The sequence below is a fragment of the Octodon degus genome, unplaced genomic scaffold (genome assembly GCF_000260255.1).
Source record: "Octodon degus isolate 3935 unplaced genomic scaffold, OctDeg1.0 scaffold00235, whole genome shotgun sequence".
Lineage (NCBI taxonomy): Eukaryota > Metazoa > Chordata > Mammalia > Rodentia > Octodontidae > Octodon > Octodon degus.
In genome coordinates, this window is record NW_004524811.1 from 500359 (window position 1) to 524282 (window position 23924).

At 35.5% G+C, this 23924-nt stretch overlaps 1 protein-coding gene and 1 pseudogene across 2 annotated transcripts in view; one reads left to right on the top strand and one right to left on the bottom strand.

The window, feature by feature from the left end:
* The window catches only part of Gabra2 (gamma-aminobutyric acid type A receptor alpha2 subunit), a 146030-nt gene that overhangs the window by 25948 nt on the left and 96158 nt on the right, over positions 1-23924 (bottom strand). For both annotated transcript variants that reach the window (XM_004645656.2, XM_023705991.1), the window contains exons 6-8: positions 23195-23277; positions 17542-17685; positions 16356-16508 (exon numbers count right to left, since the gene is read on the bottom strand). In XM_004645656.2, the coding sequence (XP_004645713.2) occupies positions 16356-16508; positions 17542-17685; positions 23195-23277 (380 nt within the window). The remainder of the gene's footprint in view (positions 1-16355; positions 16509-17541; positions 17686-23194; positions 23278-23924) is intronic.
* LOC101562288 lies at positions 1899-2285 on the top strand (annotated as a pseudogene).

The window sequence follows — 23924 nt, forward strand, 5'->3', positions numbered from 1 at the left end:
CATAGTTTGTTTCTTTCAAAAAAGATTCAGTAAAATCTCTTAAGATCAATCTGTTTCAAGAATAAATATCAACTCATCCTTTAATGCATCTGAGAGGTCATTCTCCAAAACAGGATCATGGCTCAAACCTAACCCCAAATGAAGTCAGGAATGAGCAGCAGGCTGTGCATTAAGATACACCTGAATCAAAGAATGCTTGCACACAGATGCCTGAGTCCCACACCCTCTGTTCCTGGTGTGATTTAGATAAAAAATGCCCTCTAAAGGCCACAGATGCTCATAGGACGGGTTTTGGAAATGTGACTGAATTATGGGGCCACATCGCTGACTTGCTGTAAGGAGGTGGTGTCTGTTTGAAAAAAGTTTGGTCTGAAAAGGCCTCTCCCTGGCCCACCTTCTCGTTCACTTTTTGGCTACTAAGACGTGGGTGGCTTTCTTCTCATGCCTTTCTCTTGTGCTTTTCTGTGTGTTAAGCCAATTGACCATGAACTGAAACTTCTGAAACTATAAGCTGAAATAACCTCTCTTCCTTTAAGTTATATGTATTGTGTATTTTGTCCCAGAGATCAGGAGAGTGATTAGGACAGACCCTTTATTCTAGAAAGCCAATCTGCTGATCATTGTGTTCCAGTAATATTTCTATTTCATGAGTTTAACAATACATTTGCTATGAGGACAATGAGATGATAAAAGATCAGGATGCCATAAAGAAGCCTATCCTGTATAAAGTCCCCATGGTTGTCAAATATTTGTAGCTATTTAAATCTTATAAGTTGCACTGTGATAAAAAGCAGGGTGACTGTTCAAATGTTAATAGCTTTGATGATTTCTCATAACTTCCTCAGATGGGGTAACTGGGGAGATATTATGTTATCTGTGATGGTTAGAAGACTTTTATCACATTAATTCAATGAACTGGAAATCATTTCCTCTAAATAGTACAGCATGTTGGAACACATTCAAAAATAAATACTAGCATTTCCTTAAGTGTTGAAAACTAATAATGTATGTGCATTCAATATTTTTCTATAGTGAAAATAAATATTTCCCTATGTAGTGATGATTAAAACCTGTAAAAATAGTGGAAAAATCATATTATTTATGCTATCACATTATAGTCACTATTTATTCCACTATGATTTCAATATTTGAGTAGTGAAAAAAACAGTATTTCAAAAATGTCAAATTAAAACAAATTAGTAAAATAAACTTAAACACTATATCATTCTAATACTATATAAATTATAAAGTTTTCACAAATGAGTTTCAACAAAAAATGTATGTGAAGAAATGTATTTATAGAATAGAATCAAAAACAGCAATCAAACTTCATTGCAGAGCATACTAAATTTTATAATGACTAAAATAATCCTATGATAAATAACCATGTTCATGAAGAGTGGGAATAGTCAGGTTAAGTTTGCTTCACAAATCCTGAATATGACTTTGAAATCCACTATATTGTATTAGTTGCTGCTCCATGATCAGATGATAGCAACTCCTGTTCTTGGACAAGGTATTCAAAACACCACAATACGCAGCTGTTGACAGCTGACAGTCAACCAGAAAAATTAAAATCTGAACATTTATCTCACATTGTAATTTACGTTTCATGAACCCAATTCTCATAAAAATTGCCCATGCATGAACCAATTGTCCAGGACATTTCTACTTTAGTTTCTAAAAGATAAAAAAGAGACAAAAAATAATTTGATTGGCAAAATATAGTAGAAAGAGCAAAAACATTAGAGTCAAAAATCTTTTCAAAATTAAATAAATTCGAGGAATCAGCCAGGAAGCCAGAGACCCTGGAGGATTTGGGGACTGCACATAGATCAGAGGCTCTGAGGAACGATGAGGATGAAGAGGAGACACTGCCACATTCTGAGGCTGTGGATGTGTTACAGAAGGGTCTCACCATGTTAGTGCAAGACCCACTCCTCTGTGACCTTCCAATCTGGGTTACTTTGGAAGAGGTCAACTCCCAGATAGCACTAGAATATGGCCAAGCAATGACAGTCCAGGTATGCATGATGGATGAAGAAGTAATACCTGTGGCTGTGGTATAGAATGCCACAGTTCTGGACTTGAAGAAGGCCATTCAAAGATATGTGCAACTCAAGCAGGAGCATGAAGGGGCATTCAGCGCATAAGCTGGTCCTATGTGTGGAGGACATACCATCAACCTCTGCAGGAGAGAAACAGAGGACAGGAAAAAGCTCTGAGATTATGGTATTCAGAATCAGAATGAGGTATCCTTCATCAAACAGCTGAGGCAAAAGTGAACCTCAGTCAAGGGCAACTTTATTCATGGTTGTGGATCTTTCCCCAGCAAGATGGGTTCCCGCCAGTCATTGTTCTCATAAAAAGCGTCAGGATGACTGCATTCACAGTGTGCCTAGTGGATGCAGCTGTCAGCATGAATACTGGGTCGCCTCTGTTCTTGCTTTCTTATGACCTTGACCCGACCTCCTCATAGATTTAAAAACTGGTTACAGGGCTGGTGGCCTGGCCTTATATACCAAAAAACCGGTTTGCTTCAGATTTTGAAGTCAGAAAGCCACAGCACCCTCTGTAGGAGTGTGTGGATTTGCCCCATCACAGAGGGCAGGCTATGGCGGAGAGCTGGTACGGGTGAGTCTTAAAGTCTCAGAGACCACACCTGAGTCCTGTGACCACACCACCTGCCTGTTACCATGATCTCCACAGCAATGCTTTGTAAATAAAAGCCAAGCAGCCGTTAAGAAATAAATTTGACATGCCTAATACTGTACATGCTACAGACAGTGCTCTATAAACACTTTTTATTTTTGTCATTGTTGCTACTACATAGATTTCAGTGCATAAAAATGGGAGCAGATTAACTGCTCTTATGTCTTAAATGGTCATAAGTGATATTTTCATGTCCTCAAAACGTCAAAGTTTTTTTTTATAAAAACCCTACTAAACAATAGAATATATTTTAATACTCCCTATGTTCTTACTGTAAGATAATTTTTCATCCACATCTTATATCCCTAAAAATAACTGCGCAGCCTACCTTGAGGCTCTCTAATTTCCCCTGCCATAGCTTATTAATGTATTTTGCTTCAGTCACTTTCCTAATGGGCAGCGGGACAACTGGGCTGAGGCTCTCACAGCAGCAGGGCAAAGAGCGGCTGCTGGGCTGGCAGGTTGCATCTGATTGATGTGCGCTGCCTCGTGCCAAAGTCAGTTTGGGCTTGCCAGGTATGCCTCCTGTGAGTACTTTGTGGCCCACTCTTCCTGGAGGGCAGGGATCAGAATGAGTTTGCATAAATTGTTTCTACCCTGTGTAGGCCTTCTGCTGACTTGTGTTTTATTCCTCTGCCACTCAAGCATTCAACTTCCACTGTTATCTTCTTGCTTATTTCCACAAAAAGCTATCCATGTCTGATCCAAGCATTACCTCAACTCTTTAGCCTCAACTCTTGCGTGCTGAATTCACAAGACTTTCAGATTTTTTTCTGTCTTTGACCTTGTTTGCTTAGCCCAGCATTTCTGTAATGTCCTTTCTTATCTCTGCATGGCTTGATCCATGGGCTAAAACTTTATATGCCTACATGGACTAGAGAAGGAGATTAAAGATTAAGTAAGATGAGCAATTGATCCAGTAAAGCTTTTGTAAGCTAAAGATTGCACATCTAAAAGGAATCATGCTATTCAGTCTCAGCCAAGAGTTTTCACTTAACAATGTGGGTCCCTATTTTATCAAATCATCCAACTGTCTTAATAAATGCAAAATTTCAGCATAATTACATATGGAAAACATTCATTAGTATCTACTGTGTGCAATGAGACTGATATCTGTGATTATTTTATCTATCATCTATCTACTGAGCTAGGTACACAGCTATCAGCACCCTTTATGCCCCATGTAACTTGATGATATTTGTTAGGTAGCCAGATATGGAAAAATATAAGACACTTCATCTACAGCAAATGTCCAGAATTCCTAGGTCTACTAACCAGCACAGTCAATGGTCTTTTAGGAATGGTGCACATAGAGAAGCAAGAATCGAGTATCAAGAAACCAGTCAAGGTGCATCTGAGTTTATCATCTCCCCCTCACTCCCATGACCAAGTGCCACCACTTGTGGGGTCAGCATATACCATAGATTCACACAGAAGCTGGAATCTTACTTTGAACTGTGCATGTGAGGCATCTAGATTGCAAAATGTTCTGAAGATTTAATGGAATAATAAAAGCAATGAAGTGCCCAATAAACATAATTTGTTTAATTTATCCCAAAATCACTCCAGCCAACCCTATCCCCCCAGTGAAGGTGGTTTGGGAGCCCACAGGGCTACCTTTAGTGTCAGAGTTGACAGTAATTCTTTCGACTGTATTCGCTTTAAATTTCATACTTGGTTTATCAGTGAAAAATGTAAAAATTTTATCTTTTTCCTAATGTCCATTCAGACTTTTGAGATATCACTCTTATTTTGTATAGCTACCTAGAGGTTTTATACTACTCATCTGTAAGGATCTAACTGACTCAAATCCTACTTAATTAGTAAATCCTCATGTTTACCTATTTATTATCTCTCTCTCTCTCTCTCTCTCTCTCTCTATATATATATATATATATATATATATATATATATATATAATCTATCTACATCCCATCTAACTATATAAAGTAATTTTATGTTTGCTTGTTATTACATACCTGTATCAGTTTTAATTACTGTTGCTTTATATCATTACATCTGATCATAGAAAAGCTCTTTTATTCTCTATTCTACTTCAGCCTTTTCTGTATTACAATTGTTTGTTCTTCCACAAAGAACAGAACTAAATTTTCATACTTTCAAATACATGTTTTATGGTAAAGTCTAATATGTTCACTATTTTGACAAGCCTATAACAGTTTCTGTTTTCTACTATTTCAGAAGGTAGAATTTTCCTTCCCTTTCCTTTATATTAGCCAACACATGAGTTCCTTATTCAGGAAACCTCTGTTATGTATACTTCGTAGCTGTGTTTCAATGAAACCACTTATTAACTCCAAGAATTTATAGTTAAGGGATTCTACTTTACAATAGATTATATCCTACCACTACTTTTACTTATAGGAGGGAAATTTTTTTTTCTTATCTGCAGTATTCTAATTCATTAAAGTAACAAGTATTTATTGGGATTCTATTATGCTACAGATAGTCTTATAAGGCCTGTGTGTCTAAACAGGAGAGGCAGAGAGAGTTATCTTAAAATTTATACTTTAGTTGTAGAGAATAAAACTATTATGTACTTTCTTTGGCAGTATAGAAATGACATATGTGGTGGAGAAATGCAGATTAGACCCAGAAAAGCAGAAGAGTCAAAAAGGAGGAACAGATGACTACCTTAAGGAAGGTGGTCATGGCAACCTTTTTGAGAAGATAGCAATCGAGAAACTCCCTAAGGACAGAGAAGTGAGTCACATGGATATTTGAGGAAAGAGACATCAGACTTAGGAAAGAGATAACACTGGTATCTAAATGTCTGTCATATTCAAGGATAAAAAGCAGCCAGTGTGGATGTTACACAAAGTCAAAGAAAGGGTAAAACAATGGAAGTTGAACTTAGAGTAGAAGGGAGTTGAAACTCTATAGGTTCTGTTGATTTCTGGTGGGCCTTTGACTGTTACTTAAGTGTGCTAGCAAGCAAATGTTTGCAGCACAGGTTTGGCATAATTTGACTTACATTTTTAAGAGACTGATTTGTCTGCTATATTGGTAAAATAGCCCCACTAAAGTTGTAGCAAGAGCTACTTAAAAGTATAGTGCATTGTATAAACATAAAATTTTATGCTTCCCCCAAGATTCATCTGTTGAAGCACTAACACTTAAAGTGATTGTCTTCTGAGATGCAGCCTCAATAGAAGAAATTAAGCTTAGAGTTGGTCTTGGAAGCCCTGATCCAAAAACAATTAGTGCCCCTATATTAAGAAAAATTGGGCACTTTACTATTTATAAACATACACACCTACATAGAAAGACAATGTGAAGATACGGTGAGAAGGAACCCACATGGATTGGAGGAATAGACCCCTCAGCAGAAAATGATCCTCTTAATCTTGACCACTGATTTCCAGCCTCCGGACTAGAAGAAAACAAATTTCCAGTGTACAATATTTTGCAACAGCAGACCAAGCATACTACAACATATAGTAATCTATAAAAAAAGAGTGAAAGCAGCTCCTGCTAGGCTAAGATGTGCATAAAGCTACCGTGGAATAGGCTTTGAAGAAGGAAGGACTCAAAGATCTGCTCTCTGTATACTGCATTTGTAGGTTATCTAAGTGAAGATGTAAAGAAAGCAACGTGTGTGTGCATGTGTGTGTGTGTGTATGTGTGTGTGTGTGTGCATGTGCACACGTGCAGTTAAGGGGAAAGGCCTGGATTAAAAACTGTATACTTTATAATTATCACAGGTGACTGATAAGCCATGATTTAAACTGTGATCATTAAGACAGAGATTATAAATAGAGAAGATGGGGCTAGATAATGAAACATTCTAACATTTAAAGGATCTGGGAAGTAGGAACCAAGACTACAAATGCTTGGAAAGTGAAAATAAATTAAGAGAGTATGTTCATACAGAGGAAAGACACGAAGATTTCAAGACATTGCTTCTCACTTGGTAGAAGGAGTGTACTCTGTATAAGGCCACTGATGGGTCAAGTCATGTGGTTTGAGAATTAGTTTTCAGCTTTAGCAATGTGGAGCACCTTAACAGGGGTGGTTTAAGAAGAGTAATAAAGACAAAAATGTCTTAGACAGTGGTTTGATAGATTGGCAGAGGACAAAAATTTGGGACAGTAAAAAACACCCTTTATCAAAGAAATCTTTTTTTTTTTCCTTCAAGGCAGGTTTGGCTGGCTTGAGTTGTAGGGATTGAACCTACAATGGGCTACTGGACTCTTTTAGAATATCTTGCTGAGTTTACACACCTATAATATTCAATAACGGAACTTAGAAAAAATGGGGTATACCGATGAATGTCCATTTTGTATCTGCGTATTCAAAGAGGTTAGGATAGATATATAGTTGCATTCTCTTAATGAATAGAATGATTTGTTCTAATGGTGTTTGTAAATAGGATCTCCAGTCCGCATCTTGTACAGCAATTAACCACTAAGAAGAATATATGTAACCTGAGCCTAACAGCTTTGATGAAGCAGCCACTTAAAGAACTGAGCTAAGGGGCAGGCCCCCTCAAAGAAATCTTCTTAAAAAGAGAAAAATAAATGAGCTACTATCCAGGGCACTAGTAGAGTCAACAGAATTTTATTTGGCTAATACCATATTTGCATTTTTTACTAGGATGACTAAGGATCAAAGAAACTGACACTAGAGAGAGAAGGAGGACTGCTATAATAGTAGTGTTCAGCAGTAGAAAAGGGACACATTCAATTGCCAGGTGAAAGTGTTAGCAATATCCAGAAACACGGTTAGATGAAGTAGGCAGAGAAAAGCCACAGGTTCTGCGTCCATATAGAGGCACACCTCTCTCCCCCTCCAGGGTGGGCTTGACCCCGCCATGCACGCTGCCTCAAAATGGCCTGTGACCCCAGCTGTGCTACTGAGGTGTATCTGGCCAGGATGTTTGCAACATGGATGAATGTGCACCAAATCTAACTTATGAGGTTCATTTATGAAATTTTCCCAAGAAATAAACATCTAACTTGGTAGTGGGTGGTGCTTATGTAAGCTCTTCATTAATAAGAACGAAGTTCACTGACAGGCCTAAGACAATTTGACTTAAAGTGAATTTCACTACAATTAAAGAAGGGTTGACTCAAACTGGACCCACACGCGTGTCTTTCACTTAAATACAAGAACACCGAAGAATCTGAATTTTCTTCAGACAAAGCTAAATACTGATGATATTAAACCCAATGGGTCTGGGACCTAAAAGTCTCTAGATCACCTTCACTGGGCTTCTCTCTCTCTCTCTCTCTCTCTCTCTCTCTCTCTCTCTCTCTCTCTCTCTGAAGGAGAGGGAGGAAGAGCAATCAGAGAAGACCATCATGAAAGGGAAGTGAATTATCATAGCTGTGGCAAGAGAAAGCACTACGAAGCCACTCCAGTGGAGAGCGGGAGGAGGTGGTTGCTAGAGTTGAGGCACTGCTGAGTGCAGGGCCATGGTCTGGATTTTATAGGGGAGGCTATCTATCCTGCTTGTCTTTTCCACTTTTCTTTTTAGAAAATCCTAATCTGATATTCTATTTGGAAGAAGAGCTTTGTTATGCTAGGTGATTATAATGGAAACCCACATAAAGTTTGTAAGAGGATGTTTCCTAATGAAGTCTGTCAGCTGGATGCTTGCTAAAATGCCGAGAGTGGCTCCTTTTTCTCCCAAAGGGCTCATCTTTCTAGACTAATCCTAAAGAAGGGTTCCCACTGCCCTTACAATGTAATGTCAAAGAGACTGGATTCCTGCCCAAATCTGTCCTCTCCAGAGGTTCACAGAGTTTATAGCTCCTGAAATCAACCAGTTTGTAGTGATTATTGTTGTTTATATTAAAAAAAACTCTGACCATTTTATACATGCATCATAACAAGAACAGAATCATGTACCATATAATAAATAGTAACAATAATAGTAAATACATGCATATCATTTACTCGCTGGCAGGAATTTCACTCAGTGCTCCATACTTGTATAAACATACACACATATGTATGATTATGTGTTCATTCTATAAATTATCTTAGGAGGAAGACATTATTATTAATTCAGCTTTATGATGCAATGAGACTAAGGTCAAGGGGGGAAAAATGTACCAGAAGGCAGACAGTTTATGAGTAATAGAACCAGGTCTTGAACTGAAGGTCAATATATGCTTTTGGTCACTTAATGACATTTGTACCCCAAACTATCTTTCTTATTGTGGCAGAAAGTCTTAACTACCAATTTCAGTGTAATCAACCCAAAGTATTATAACATTGAATTTACTCTAGATATCAATTTTTCGAGCCTGTGTTTATAAAATCAAGTGTAACTGACAGAGGGATTAGTGAGGGGCACTTTGGGGAACATCCATCATATGGCAAACAGAAAGCCAGTAGTTTTCTACTCTTTACTTACCTTTTCCTGTTTCCCTGAATAGAAATGTAATGTCTGGAATACTGACAGCCTATGAAGCAAACCACAGGCTGAGGATATCAAGGCAAGGTGCACAGATTGAATGCCCAACATCCACGGTACTGCCAGTCTCACCTTGGATCACCTACTTATGGAAAAACCCTTCATGTATTCAAGTCACTATATTAGGTATTGCACTATTAAAAGTCAAATTGAAGAGAAAATCCATTGAACTAAGGAGAAAAATGATTAACTAAAATATATTCTTTTAGAGTTTTAATTATTTCACAATTTACATAAACATACAGCTAGACTTCTTGCACATGTCTCGATCTTTGTACCCAAGAAAGTGCTTAAATTCACTGGTTTTTTTTTTTTTTTTACAGTAACAGCAAAATCAATGTCTGCTGTTTGACTTCAGTTTTCAATACAAAAAATAGCCTGTTTTATACTAAATATTGAGTAAGACCAAAATACAAGGAAAAATTCACATATGCTGATCCAACACTAAAACAGTTTATGCTCAAATATACAGGCAATAATTCACAATTTATTCACAATTATTTCTGACTTTCACAAAGATCTAAAGACTATTAAGCAACTCATGAGCACAGGCTGCGTTACCTTACACCAGCTGTCACAGAACGAGGTTTGTGTGTTGTGAATGCATTGTGGGATCCCAAGAGGCTTGAAAATGTGATATCCACACAACAGGTTAGAAGATTCTACAGGTGTTGTCTTCCTTGGCAACGGAAAGAAAATACTTTCCACAAAAGGAGTAGAATTTGCCTTTTTCTTCAAAATGTTTCTCAAGCCCCTAGAACAGTACTGGCAGCCAAGTGCTCACTAAGTGCTTGGTAGTGAATGAACAGGGCATAAGCACTGGGAGAAAGTCAAAGGAGCTGTGTTATTATAAAACACAGGGACAGGCATTTTGAATTAGTATCTTTGCAAAACATCAGGTGGATTCTTCATGACTATAAAATAAATGCAATGTCTACAAAAGATGAATAGATAAAATCCAGCATAATGGAGGAAAATCTCTAATATCAATGGATATGCATTGTAATTTCAGCTTCTCTGCCTACCCATGTATGCCCTATTTTCTTATGCTGTTCACAGCAGGAAACTCAAAAAGATGTTGAAAGTTATGAAATTAGGCATTTGTCTCCCAGGGTATATTAATTTCTTAGTAATTTTTCATTGTTTTACTTGGGTGGGTTACCCAAAGCCTTAGGCCAGGTGACCCAGACATGACTTAATGATCTTCTGCCAGGGAGAGAGGCTATATATATGACTATGAAGTTAAAGGGAGGAATTTGAGAGACTAGAAACAGCCTGGATAAATGCTGCATGTCATCAGATGATGCAGGAAAAGGGGAAAGTGGTAAGGGATGGATCAAAGTGCAGAGCCAGGAGGCTGGGCAGATTACAAATCTCATTCCAGTTAGGTATTAGCATTTTGATTTTTTACTTACCCCCAACACACATATGCACACATTTACCCACTACAAGCTTTACACAGGATAACTGTAGTGATTATACTCGGAATGCTTTTACCCCAGCCTTAATTTACATGAAAATGTGACATTTAGACCTTTAAATATATACTGTACTTAATTTATAGAATAATTTTCTGTTTAATATAGTGTTGATTTTTAATTTTATATGCCAAATAAAATTTAATTTTAGACCAATGTCTAAAAGCTTTTGTATATATTTATAGTTAAATCTCACAGCCTTGACACTAACATTTTGTTGATACAAAGTTAAACATTTATACATCTATTTATCTCTCCTCTGTATTTGGCCAAGAGTTTGCTACTATCTTCTTTTAAAATATGTACCTACCTGACTTATGGAAAGATAGCTTTAATTACCTCAATGCAATATTTCATTTTCTTTTTTTTTCAGACTTAATTCATTTTATTCTTTTTATCCTTTATTGAAAGAAATACTGCATTATTTTATCTACTTTCTCATATATTTATATATAAATTTAATTCATTCTGGAATATCAATTCAGTCTCAATAATTTTTTTGTTTTTCATTGTTATATAATTATTCCATAATTTTTTATTAGATGTAATCTGAAAATCATGCAACATTAATTTTCTTATAATTTCAGCCATGGCACATTTTATTTTTCTTTGATTTGATGAATTGCCAAATTTGAAATATGCATCTGAGAAGATTTTTCTGAATCCAAATTCTGGGAGACTTCTGATATGAAAATTCATTTTAAGTCTGGAGAGATAGCTCAGTGGAATAAGTGCTTGCCTGGCAAGTGCAAGGTCCTGAGTATGATCCCTGGTACCACCAAAAAAAGAAAAAAAAATTCTATGTAGATTTTGTAACTCACAGCTTGCACAAGTTTTTACTGAAAGGAAATTCACAAAACACACAGGTAAAGTCTACAATTCATAGTATTTATGTGCTCACTATGTTCTAACACCACCATGTCTATCTTGTTTCAAAACGTTGTTCATCCACCCAGCAAAATGACTATCCACATGAATTAATTGCTCCTTGTTTCCTCTCCACTGGCAACTAACAGATTGCTGTGTATCTCTATATTTTCCTTGTTCTGGGACATAAGGGTCTAGGGATGAATGATACCTCATTGTAAGTATCTACTACATTTTGTACATTCACCCACTGTTGATGGACATTCGTTTATTCCCCACTTTTAACTACTGGGAATAACATTTTATGAGCATCTGCGTACATGTTTGAGAGTGAAAGTATGTTCCAGTTACTTTTACAGATATACCTAGAGTTGCAATTTACCAAGCGTTCTGGTCATTGTCTCTGTAGCATTGTGAGGCAAGGCAAAGCTCTTGTCCACAGATGTACCAGTCTAAAGGCCACCAGCAATGCATCAGCGCGCCCTTCTCTTCATCCTGCAACACACACTTTTTTTTTAAACTTGAAGATATTTCATATCTCCCTTGGTTGGCTGTAACCAACCAAGGGAGATATGAAACATATATCATCTTGGTTTGGAGATGAGTTTCCTTAGTGGCCACTGATGTTGCACATTACTTCACATGTTTGTGCAAGCACCATTGAACACAAATGGTGCTATTTTTCCTATAAGTATTTGGTAGAAATCACCACTGAAGTCATTAGATCACAGTAATTTTTTTGTTATGAAGCTTTTGATTACTCATTAAATCTCTTATTAAAAACCTCATTTTTTATTTTTTTATCATTCAGGCTTACTAATTTGTGTTTTTCAAGAAATTTGTCCCTTTTACCTAAGTTACCAAATTTGTTGGTATACAATTGCTTTATTATTTTCTTATAACCTTTTAATTCTGTAAGGTTGACAGCAAAATTTCCACTTCTATTTCTGATTTTAATTTTTGCATCTTTTGTCTTCACTTTAGTCTAGTTTAAAATTGCTGGGATTTGCTGAACTTTTCAAAGAGCCAACTTTTTATTTTGTTTACTCTCATTCTTGTTCTTCTATTTTCTATATTATTTATTTCTCTTATAAACTTTATCATCTTCTTCTCCCTACTGGCTCTGTATTTATAGTAGTTTGTTCTTATTTTTCTATTCCATGAATCCATAAAGATAAGTTATTGCTTGGAGGTCTTTCTGTTTTATTGTAGATACTTACTGCTATCAATTTTTGACTGAGCTCTGCTCTCCCTGAATTCCATAAAATTTTGTGTACTACATTTTTATTTTCATTTGTCTCAAAGTTTCCCTAGTTTCCTATAGGTTTATGATTTAACCAGTTGGTTTACTGAGGTGGTACTTGATTTCCACATATTGGTATAGATTCCGTTTTTTTTTTGTTTTTCCTGAATGCTAGCTTCATTGCCCTGCTTTGAGAAAATTTGTTACCCCAATTTCTTCAAATTTATTGAGTTACTTTATAACTTAATATGTGGTCCTTCCAGGAAAACATTCAATGTACTCTTGAGAAGAAAATGTTACTGCTTTTCTTGGGTTATGACATTTTTCCTTCAATATCACTTCTATATATGTTTTATTGGTGGTCATTTTTTGCTGTCACCATGTTAGTTTTCCGTAGTGGTTTCCATGTCTTTGTTAATGTCCTTTGCTCCCATTTCCTACATTATCTCCCCATACTATGAACATATCATCCTCTTACAGATATAATCTTTGCAATTTTAAACACACATTAGTTTATGCAGCGTTGTCTTGCTTTCTTGTACTTGTGATAGTGGAGACATCATTATTGGCCCTTAGAATTGAACATGTTCTTACTTTGGGAAGTTTTTCCTTTACTGAGTTAAGTGCTGAGAATTGCCCATTTCTGTGCAGAACTACTGCCCTTCTACCCAGAGGCTTTTTGAATCATTCAGCTCTCATTTTTCTAGCATGTACAATTCTCCAAGATCAGTGGTAAGATGTATGCCACAAGATGAGCATCTACAAAGCACCGTAAAAGAAAAATATAATGGGAACTTTGAACCCTTGTGTACATAACTGTGTGAAGAGACCTATGAATCATACTTCATATTGAAAAAATATCAACTTACATTAAAGATTGTTATTCTGTTGAAATGTCCGGTTCAATTAGATTAGAACTAAACATAGTTGCTAAATACCATTTCATTATGTTCTTTTTCTCAGATATCACAGAATGAATCCAGGGTCTTTGCCTGAGATACAACCCCAGACCTTGTCAATTATTATAATTTTTGTTTATTTTTGAGAAAAGATTTCATTAAGTCTCTAAATTGCCCCAGTTGTGATAAAACTTGCAATTCTCCTGCCTCGACCTCCCAGAGGGCTGAGATCACAAGTGTCATCCAATGTATTATTTATTCAAATGTAGCTTTATGAAAGACCACATATAATATCATATTCTTTTGCTTAATTCAATAATGATTAATGACAATATAAATTTCTTATTCAAATGAGCACAAAATACTGAATGAGACATATTGACGACAACAATACACAGTATTTTAACCATTGTTAATATCCTAAAATCTAGTTTTGAAATTCTGTATTATATTTTTCTTTTCTTCTTAAAATAAAAAGAGAAAAGAAAATAATTCATTGACTGTTATGTAAACTATGTCAACTGCTCTGTAATGAAAGAGAATGATAAGCATGAACATCAGCATAAAGAAAACTAACGTTGTAACAATAAGTAAATGCTATTTTTTATTGAGGAGTGTCATAAATTATATTTGATTTTATATTTTATAGTATACTCAGGGCATTGGACTTGATTCCCAGAACCAAAAAAGAACAGGTGGGGAAAGGACATAGATGTGTGACATGGTGTCACCAAGTAAGATTTAAAGTTGTAAGGTTTTAATCTTTTTAAAAGCTAGACATCACAATTTGTAGATCTATCTAACATTGCTCTGTGCTATACTGAAATTTTGTTTTCTCATGTCTTCGGAATCCTGTCAATTTAATATTTTCATGGATTCTGACCTCTGATCTTTCATTTACCCACCTCATCTATCTGTAAGGTAAGTTCTAGAACTATCATAAAATAATAAAGAAATATGTAAAACATTTTGCTTGTTGCTTGCCATAAAGTTGTTCCACATGTTATTTAAATGTCTGTGTCAATAACATAATAATGTTTAAATAATGATGAATCATGTGTATATTCAGTTACTTCTACCTTTTTCCTTCAAAATATTGTATGTATGCAACATCTTCCATATCTGCCTGCTCATTTGTGCTTAAGTATATCTTATTCCAAGCAGCTTTTCTCACTTAATTAACTTGCATTAGTAACTTTCATCTGGTCCAATCTGTTCAATATATTTGGCTTTCTCTCTGCTTCCCTCTTGTTCCCCTGATGCCTATGTTTATGTCTATATCTGTCTACATCCGCATCTAGATCCATATATATACCTGCCCATGATACACATATTTGAAAAAGGAAGTGAAAGGAAACCCTGGGAATTGGTGGATATGTGGCTGGCACTGATGGAGGTATTGGTTTCATTAGTGTGTACTAATCCACAAATTAAATGAGTAAACATGTACACTTTCATATCAACCATACAAATTACTATTTTAAAAAAGAATGACTAACAATTTGTAGCACGTATTAAATGACAAACATTGTTCTGAGGGTTTTACTGATATTATGACCTCAAAATAATCTAGTGGTTTGTGCATTCTTAAGGGAAAAGGTACATTCTATGAACATGCCTACAAATCCCTCCCCATCTTTGTCTCAAACAATCTCTATATGTGCCTGTACTGATCCTGAAACAATACCCCATGTTCTTTCATCCAGCCGTGTCATTACCCAACCTGGTTTTGACTAGAATTCTTGTCTTGCTTGAGGAATTCCTAGTCATCCTTCAAGACTTAGTTCAAAACTTAACTCAATACTTTCTCCATGAATTCTCCTTGAGATGCTGTATATTTCACTTTCTATACCTTGACTATGCCTTTTCTATTATGGTTCTGCTTTTATAGTCATTCTTTTCTCTTCTGCTACAATCTATAATACTAAGCTATATAGATGTAGAGACTATATTTCATTCATATCTGCATCCCAAACTCTTGTCACTGTACCTGGGAAACTAAGTTCTTAGTAAATGAATTTGTAGACCAAACATACAAAAATGACTTACTTTCTTCTAAAATGTGCAGTAATTCATATGTCTCCCAAAAGTAACTAACTTCCTTTGCATGATTATAATTTTAAAACCTTATAATTAAGTACACTAATGAAATTATCTCTCCCATACAAAAATCATATTCCTTTTGTCAAAGCAAAACCAAAAACATGCTAAAAAATGGTGTTTCATACTCTAACTTTGAAAATGTCCCTTCTTGGGTTAATCAAGCAAACCAGACACATCAGTAAGAGAGAATGAGTTCTCCCTCCCAGATTTCTTCTCTCTGAAACCTAAAACACTAATATCATCCTTCTAACCTAAAAGCAAAAGGGTAAGAAGCTTAATCAGTCTAGAAAAGTGCTACAGTTAGACATTAAAGAAATTCTGCTTGAGCTAATGTTTTGGAGACAAATGCTAACAAGCACAGAATGATTTACCATCAGTAAAAGACGTGAATTTGTTTCCAGGCTATTTAAGCACAAGTTATGTTTTCTTATCACTGACTGCACTGCACCTCTCTGAGCCTCAGTTTCCTTACCAATAAAGTAGAGCCTATATTCCCTGTCCTGCACATTACAGAGCATTGATGTGAGAATCCAGAGACACAATTACTTTGAAAATGTGCTTCAGAACATGATGTGCCATACTAGGACCAGCGTAGTGAATTCACTCACCAAATACAGTTCTCGCAGGCACAGACTCTCTATTGAGCCAGAATGACACTTGGGAGAGAATGACAGTCATGATGCAAGGCAGATACGTCTGAATCACAAAGTACCCGATTTTTCTTTTCAAGTGGAAATGAGCTGTCATTACAGTGTATTCACCTGGAAGAAAAAAAAATTTAAAAGCTTAAGGAACTGTAATAGTCAATAGTCAGAAAATTTTGGAAATGGAAGAGATTAGAGAAAGAAATCTTTAATTAAAAAAACCCACATACCTATCATCAAAACTATACCAATTTGAAACCCCTCATTAGCATAGCAAGAGCATTTAGAAGAAAATGTTCAGAAAACCAAGAAGCTTGCTCTGTAGTTCCATGGTAATGCATTTGCTCTTCGTTTCCAGTCACAGCTCCTAACCAACAGGATTCCCAGCTCATACAGGCTTTCTGCCAGTAGATCATGTTACTTGTCAGGGTCCCTCATCCACACTAGCACAAACTTTAAATTTCTGCTAGGACTGATCAACTCAATCTTCTTTTGCTCTTTAAAGTTTTGATCTCTGGCCTCATTTCCAGCACAGAATTCTGGCCCAGATTTTCCACACTTAACTCTGTCACTAATTCTGCATTTTTCTCTTCTGTACATCTGCACTAATTTGTTTCAGTCCATTCTATCGGATCTTCCTAGCTACCTTCCTTTTTCTTTTCTCCCAGAGTTTTAATTACAGCCAGATGTAAGATAATTAATCCACACAGCTGTTTCTTTCTTTAGATGGTAGTGGCCCTTAGAGAGGGAGTAAACTTCTCCTCACAGGCCAGTAGCAATTATCCATAAATCAGGAGTTGAGTAATCATGTATTGTCTGGAAGAGCAGGGAAAGAATTAGAAAATTAGGTGCAGTGTTGTCAATGGTTTTAAGGTAAAAGTTAATACCAACGCATCTGAGAAGAGATATTTTTAAATGTGTAGTATACTTAAGTCAGCTTCTCTTAAATTTTAATTCACATATGAATCCTCTTGAGTCTTGGTAAAGTGCATATTCTGATTTAGTGAGGGCTATCGAGCAAGATTCTGGACATCAGGAAAGCTCCCCTACAGTCTGTGCCACTAGTTTATAGACATTAAAATAAAACTTTTCCATAATATAACATGCTTTCAATAACTGTATAGCTTTTCTTCAGACCCATTTTACTAACCTGTGCTGGATTTAATTGTTTCCTTCCCAACTGATTGGCCCAGTAGGTCATACTGATTTAACCTGGAGCCATCAGGAGCAACCTGTACTGAATCAGATGCATTGTAAGTCCAAACATAAGTGACTTCTGAGGTTGTATATGCATCTGTCAAAATCAGAAGAAAAAAGTTACAAACATTTGAATAGCAACTGCCAATAGTCTATGGCCATCCCACCCTGAAAATGCCTGATGTCCTCTACTGACCACCAACAGCATGCAACATCCAAGCTTATCTGATAGAATTAGTTTACTATAAATTTAATATTTACAGATTAGCTTATTCATTTATTTATTTCATGTATTTTAGTACAGGGTATACAGGATCTCAGTACACAGGTTGGACTCGTAGTGAGCCTCCTGTTTTCAGCCTCCCAGGTTTTAGGATTACAGGCACATACCATCACACTCAGTCTCAATTGCTGTCTCAGCATGGGGGCAGGGCTGGCACTGCATGCCTTTGATCGAATTCTGGTCCCTGTGTCTGCCTAAGCAGGTGCTTTAATCTGCTGAGCTATCTGTCTGGCCCTACAGATTAGATTTAAAGGGCAAAAATATATCCTTATAATTTATAAATTTAATATAATTTATATGAAGGAGATGCAGAAATAATCATGAGTCTACCTAGTCATGGCAAACTATCTAAGATGGATAAACAGCACCATGAGTCCCAAGGTAGTAGATGAAACTATTTTCAGAAGTTATGAATAACCTATGTCCACTCAAATAGTTTATTTAGAAATGGTAACTATTCATAATCTATAGTTGTATTGCCTTCTGAATATGAAAGTAACTTAGTTTCAAGTTAAATAAGTTAGGGATCATAATACAATATATTTTATTAGCAGATTAAGAATTTCAGAAGATTTTAAACTTAGTGCTCAAGAACATCACTCAAAATGTTCTCTTAGATTCACAGATAGCAATAAAACATAAGCAGAGCAGACACAGCTGTTGTTTATTGCGACAAGAGTGTAGAACTATACAGAAGAGAGAAGACTCCAGTGCTAGGATTCACGTGACCTGTCTGGCTTCATCCTTTGTGTGCTCTGGTCTTTCAACCTTACATGTCCTGTATGGAAACAAGTGACCTCTCCAGGTAGGCATTCTCTCCACAGTTGAAAAAAAGATATAATTTCTGTTACTCCGATGACTTTTGCAGAATATCTATGTAGTTTTTTGCTCATGGGAATGCTTAGAAATGTAGAAATACTCCTGATGCCTGCCTGCATCAATATCTCAACTATATTCTCAATGGTGGGAGAAAAAAATGACCAGTTGTGCTTGGCAACATCTCTACTCTAATTCTCTAAAAGAAAGGAAATCTCATTTTTTTGACCTCAATAAATTTTGTCACTTAATAGCATAATGCTGGAGTTGTCCTTGTATGGAACTTGATTCAAGATCTGTGATCATAAATAAATTTTCTTTCAAGCATGGGTAACAATGTTTGAATGTTTATGAGTTTATTTATTATTTCCTATGTGATCTTTTAATGACGTTTTCAATGTTATTTTTCTTATTTTTAAAAGACAGTACTAAATAGTATTATTAAACCAGAAAAGTTACAAGTGATGCAGAATTTCACTTAACAAAATAATATTAATTTCATAGTATTTGTTACAATGCATAGTGTTGTCTTCAACTTAACTCTTCATATTACCAGATATATGCATGCAAAATTGGAAGAAGAAAGAAAAAATCAGAAAGAAATATATAAGAAATTAAAAGGAGGAAAAGGACAAATAATTGAAAAAAAGAGATGAAATATATAAAGCATTAACTGCTCCTTTCCATAGATGAGTAGAAATCCACAGTACAGTTGCCCAAACAATCATGCTTACATACACAGTGGGGAAAGAAATGTTTCAGTGTCACAGTAGTCTCTATTTCATGGTTCAACTTCCACTGATTCACTGTTTCATGCATTTTCAAAAAATATTAATCTAAATTATCAAGGATGTTTTGCTATATCATGGGATCTTGCAGTACCCCACACTGTACCTATGTTGTTAAAATCACACAGGTTTATGAATTTACAAAATGGTGAAGCATATTAGAAGTGTTTTTAAAAGTGTGGGAAGTGTTTATAAAGCCTTAAAATATGTATAAATACTATAATAAATATAATGAGGGCCGGCCAAATAGCTCAGTGGATTAAAGCACCTGCAAACCGGTGCAGGGGCCGGTAATAGATCCTTGGGGCCTGCCATGCTGGCCCCACTCCCTGGGCATGCTGAGATGGCAATTGAGACTGGGCATGGTGGCGCATGCCTGTAATCCCAGCTCTTGGGAGGATGTAAACAGGCAGATTACTACGAGTCCGATCTAGGAGTGAGACCCTGAACACCCTATAGACCCTTCCCTAAAATATAGAAAAAAATAAATAACTATAACATCTCTACTTTGCTTATTTTCATTTATCACAGGGGTGTCTGTAACATAACCTCCATGATAAGTGACAGACCACTGTATTTGGCATTTTAACGTAGCTACCAAATCTTAATATCAGTAATACAGCATATCACTTATACATTTATTCATATACATCCACAAGAAAATTATATTATGTGAAACAACATTTGAAATAGGGCCCTTTAAAAAGTATATCTATCTATCTATATATCTATAGATAAAGATATATATATATGTCTATGCAAATTTATGTAGCTAAATATGCTTACCATATGTGTATGTATATGCTTTAATAGCAGGTAACTATACATTTTCATATTAATAAATTCTAATTATCCTGAAGCCTAAATTGTCTTTAACTACTTTTAGTTAATCACTAATAATTCTTCTGAGAAGATGAAATGATAGCTTAGTGCTGCAGCTCATTAGAGATCATTTGAAGGGCATCAAGTGACAAATTTTGTTTTGCCCATGAATACACACACTGACCTCCTCTTAACAAACTTCAAAAAGCTAAAAAATTCAACAGATCAAAAGGTACATTGAACATGTCACTTCATGGTAGAAATACTCTCCAATAATACCTCATAGGTACAAATTTTAATAAATTACTCATTTCTAAAAGTAATTGTAATACATCATGTTTGAGTTCTGAGGTTAACTTGAAGCATAAGAAAAAGGAAAGCCTACAAAAACAATAATATTCTTTAAAAATTAGTGAGCTATTGATGGGAAGGGACTCTTATTCATGTTTGTCAGCATTTTTGTTAGATTAATGAGTAAATTCAATATTTCAGTGTAAACTACAGGTACAGAAGATGGAAATATAGAGAAAAGCCCAAGAATATATTGCAAATAAATGACCACAAATCTTTTTGAAAAGAAGTTATTAAATTGAGTCAATTAGGAATCTACTATGTTTTATTTCTTTAGAATTTGGATCTGATAAAAGATTGTATAACAGTCATAAAGTGCAGACTGGTGGGTTTTTGCATCTATGTGCGTGCACACACACATAGGTACATGTGCACATGCAAAGATAAACCAAGAAAACATCAGCTTTGCTCTTAGTAAGAGTAAAGGATGAGTGTAAGAGTTAGTTTTACAAAATTCACGGTAAATTCGACTTCTAAATTAGGCCATAGTTAAAGTTTTATTTAATTTTGTTAAACAATCTATGTTTGAGTACTATGTAGCAATATATGCTGACTGACTCTTAGTCAGGTCGCTTGTTACTATTAACAGTCCTCCTCAAAGATAATTCGCAGTGTTTTGGGGTGCAGTCACAGAATACTGTAATCTACTTCCATTCAGGAAGCTTAACAGTATGTGAAACAAGAAAAACATATAAAGACATGAGCCAAAAATAAAATCGACAAATCAAGACTGAATTTAAATTTCTAAACATGAAAGAGATGTCTCCTCTTTGAGTACAATGATAAAGTAATAGAAATTAAATCACTTTTAAGGACAGAAAGAACTTCTATGTAAAAGAAAAATAAATGAGTACAAATAAAATAGTTAAGCCTGCTTCTTTCAAATGCTGTTGCAAAGCATGTGAAGGTCTGACTCCGTTCATGTGTCTACTCCACGCTGCCAGTCCACACTTTCAACAGTAGGCACTCAGCACTTACTGCTGACAAGGACAACTAGGAGAACGTGCAAATTGCTTATTCAATGTATAAGAATACATATATGAAGAATGTAAAATAAATAATAATTTCTTAACAGGGAAAGCTTAACTGAAACTTTATGTGTTGACCACAGGATTCCTGTATTGAGAAAAGGATGAATCTGTAGCTGAGCTATATGAGATGTTTAAATTTTACATAAAATACACTTTTAAATTATATCATGCTCCATATTGATACAGTTCATCATTTATCTTTGACATTAGTCATAATAACAGTGTTTTGTCCAAGACAAAAAGCTTTTCCTTCCTATATCACTAACGAATCTTGGATAAATTACATTCATGATTTGGCTTTACAAGCCTCCTTTAAAGGACAGTTATGCAATGCAAATGAGTTTTTTGCTGTCGCTTCTGCTTGGGTTTTTCTAGCATCATATTTATATTGTATGCCATGATTGACTAACTTAAATGATGTTTGAAGAAATGCCAACTTTGAAGTGTGGTTGCCATAATAATAAAGAAAGGCCCTGTGTTTAAATAAGAGAGATTCTAAAGAAAATTGAGAACAGGCACCTTTGTAAGAATGCGCAGGCGAACAAGACACAACTGACTGCTCAAAACGATGGTCATCAAAAACAGTTAGAGGGTTTGATATTTATAGTAGTCATCGTTCTTTTCTTTTCAGTGGCTACAGTCTAAGGAAAGACATATTTTTCAGCAATATGTATTTTTAATCAGGTGAGAGCTCTGCATTTTTATTCAACAGACCAAAATAAGTCCAAAACTGCCTAGAATTATAAGGATGGAGGTGCCAGGGAAGCACAATTTCTAAAAGACCAGGCGAGGAGACATGCTTGCACAAGACCAAAGACTTAGCTGGATTCATGAATTTAATTCTCAGCTTGCCTAGGGAAATGGTTTGACCTTCCTCCTTTCCCGTTCTGCAGAATGTGCATGTTTCTGCTTGACATACAAGACATAACCCAGTAACCTAAAGAATGGCCAGAGGCACCGAGCTTTTGTGGAATGCTCTGCACACACAGAGGGTGCCTGCACACAGAAGTCCAATGACATCATAACCTTCAATTTAAGAGGAAAAATCCTTTTTAGTAAGAACATAATACAGAAGGCAACTGCACAGACTCAACTTTTGTGTCTGCTTTTTCTGGCACGCTGAGTACAAACAACAGAATCTCCTTTTTATGATACATTCTTAGTTGATGAAAAAGAAAATTATTTTACATGTTTTACATTTTTTGGAAAAGATGGTTGCGGTCCTGACCTTATAGGAGCTCCAAGTCTACATTTGCATATGTACTAAAAATCATGTATTCTTTCCAAGGGGTAATACAAGTAATAATTTAGATACCACATCACCATAATTGAGAATAACCTAGTGTTAGAAAATTAGTTCATTAAGTGTACTTATCATATCTTTCACTTCTATACCTTTCTGGGTCAGTACAGTAATAAGCATTCCATAAAGTGAGAAACAGTGACACATCAGAGCAGTACTGTGGATTATTCTTGATATTGACCCAAACCATGTATTTTCACCCTTGTACTTACAGCTGCCAAATTTCAGAGGACATGAATGAGCATCCATTGGGAAATCCTCCAAATGCATTGGACATTCCGCTTGAACTGTAAGCCTGAAAGTCAAAACGCCACTCTGTTTAAGTAAATTGGAAATTCAAGAAGAATCATTTGTTCCTGTTATCAAAAAATTAATGATGAATTGGAACCTTGTTATGGTATAACATAGGAAAGTTGACGTTTATCATATTTTTGTTTTCTTGCATTTGGGAAATTTAAGAATATATTGGATTATATCAAATCTGAACATGAGTAACAAGATATTCAATATAAATTTTACTTAGTCATTTTATACTCTAGTGATTGTCAAAAAGGAAAGAAACCATACATGCATTTTGGAGGGCTATTTCCCATTAACTTCAGTATTAATATTTAAAATTTAAAGAAAAAATAAAACTATTATAAAAAGGTTGCCTTGTTCCCTGTCATCTTATTGAGACACAAATAGTCAAGCTGATAAAAGTTCAGTATTGGTTCAGAAAAATTACCTTGAAAAATATGTCAGCTATAAATGAGTATCACATAGCGTACATAAACACACAAATAAAATACGGAAATAGATGTAAGTACATATATAGATGTGAGGTACTAAGAATATCTTATTGAGAATAAATTGTTGACTATCTGATGGACACAAGTTCTTTTTTTTTAAATTTTTATTTGTGTGTGTGTGTGTGTGTGTGTGTGTGTGTGTGTGTGTGTG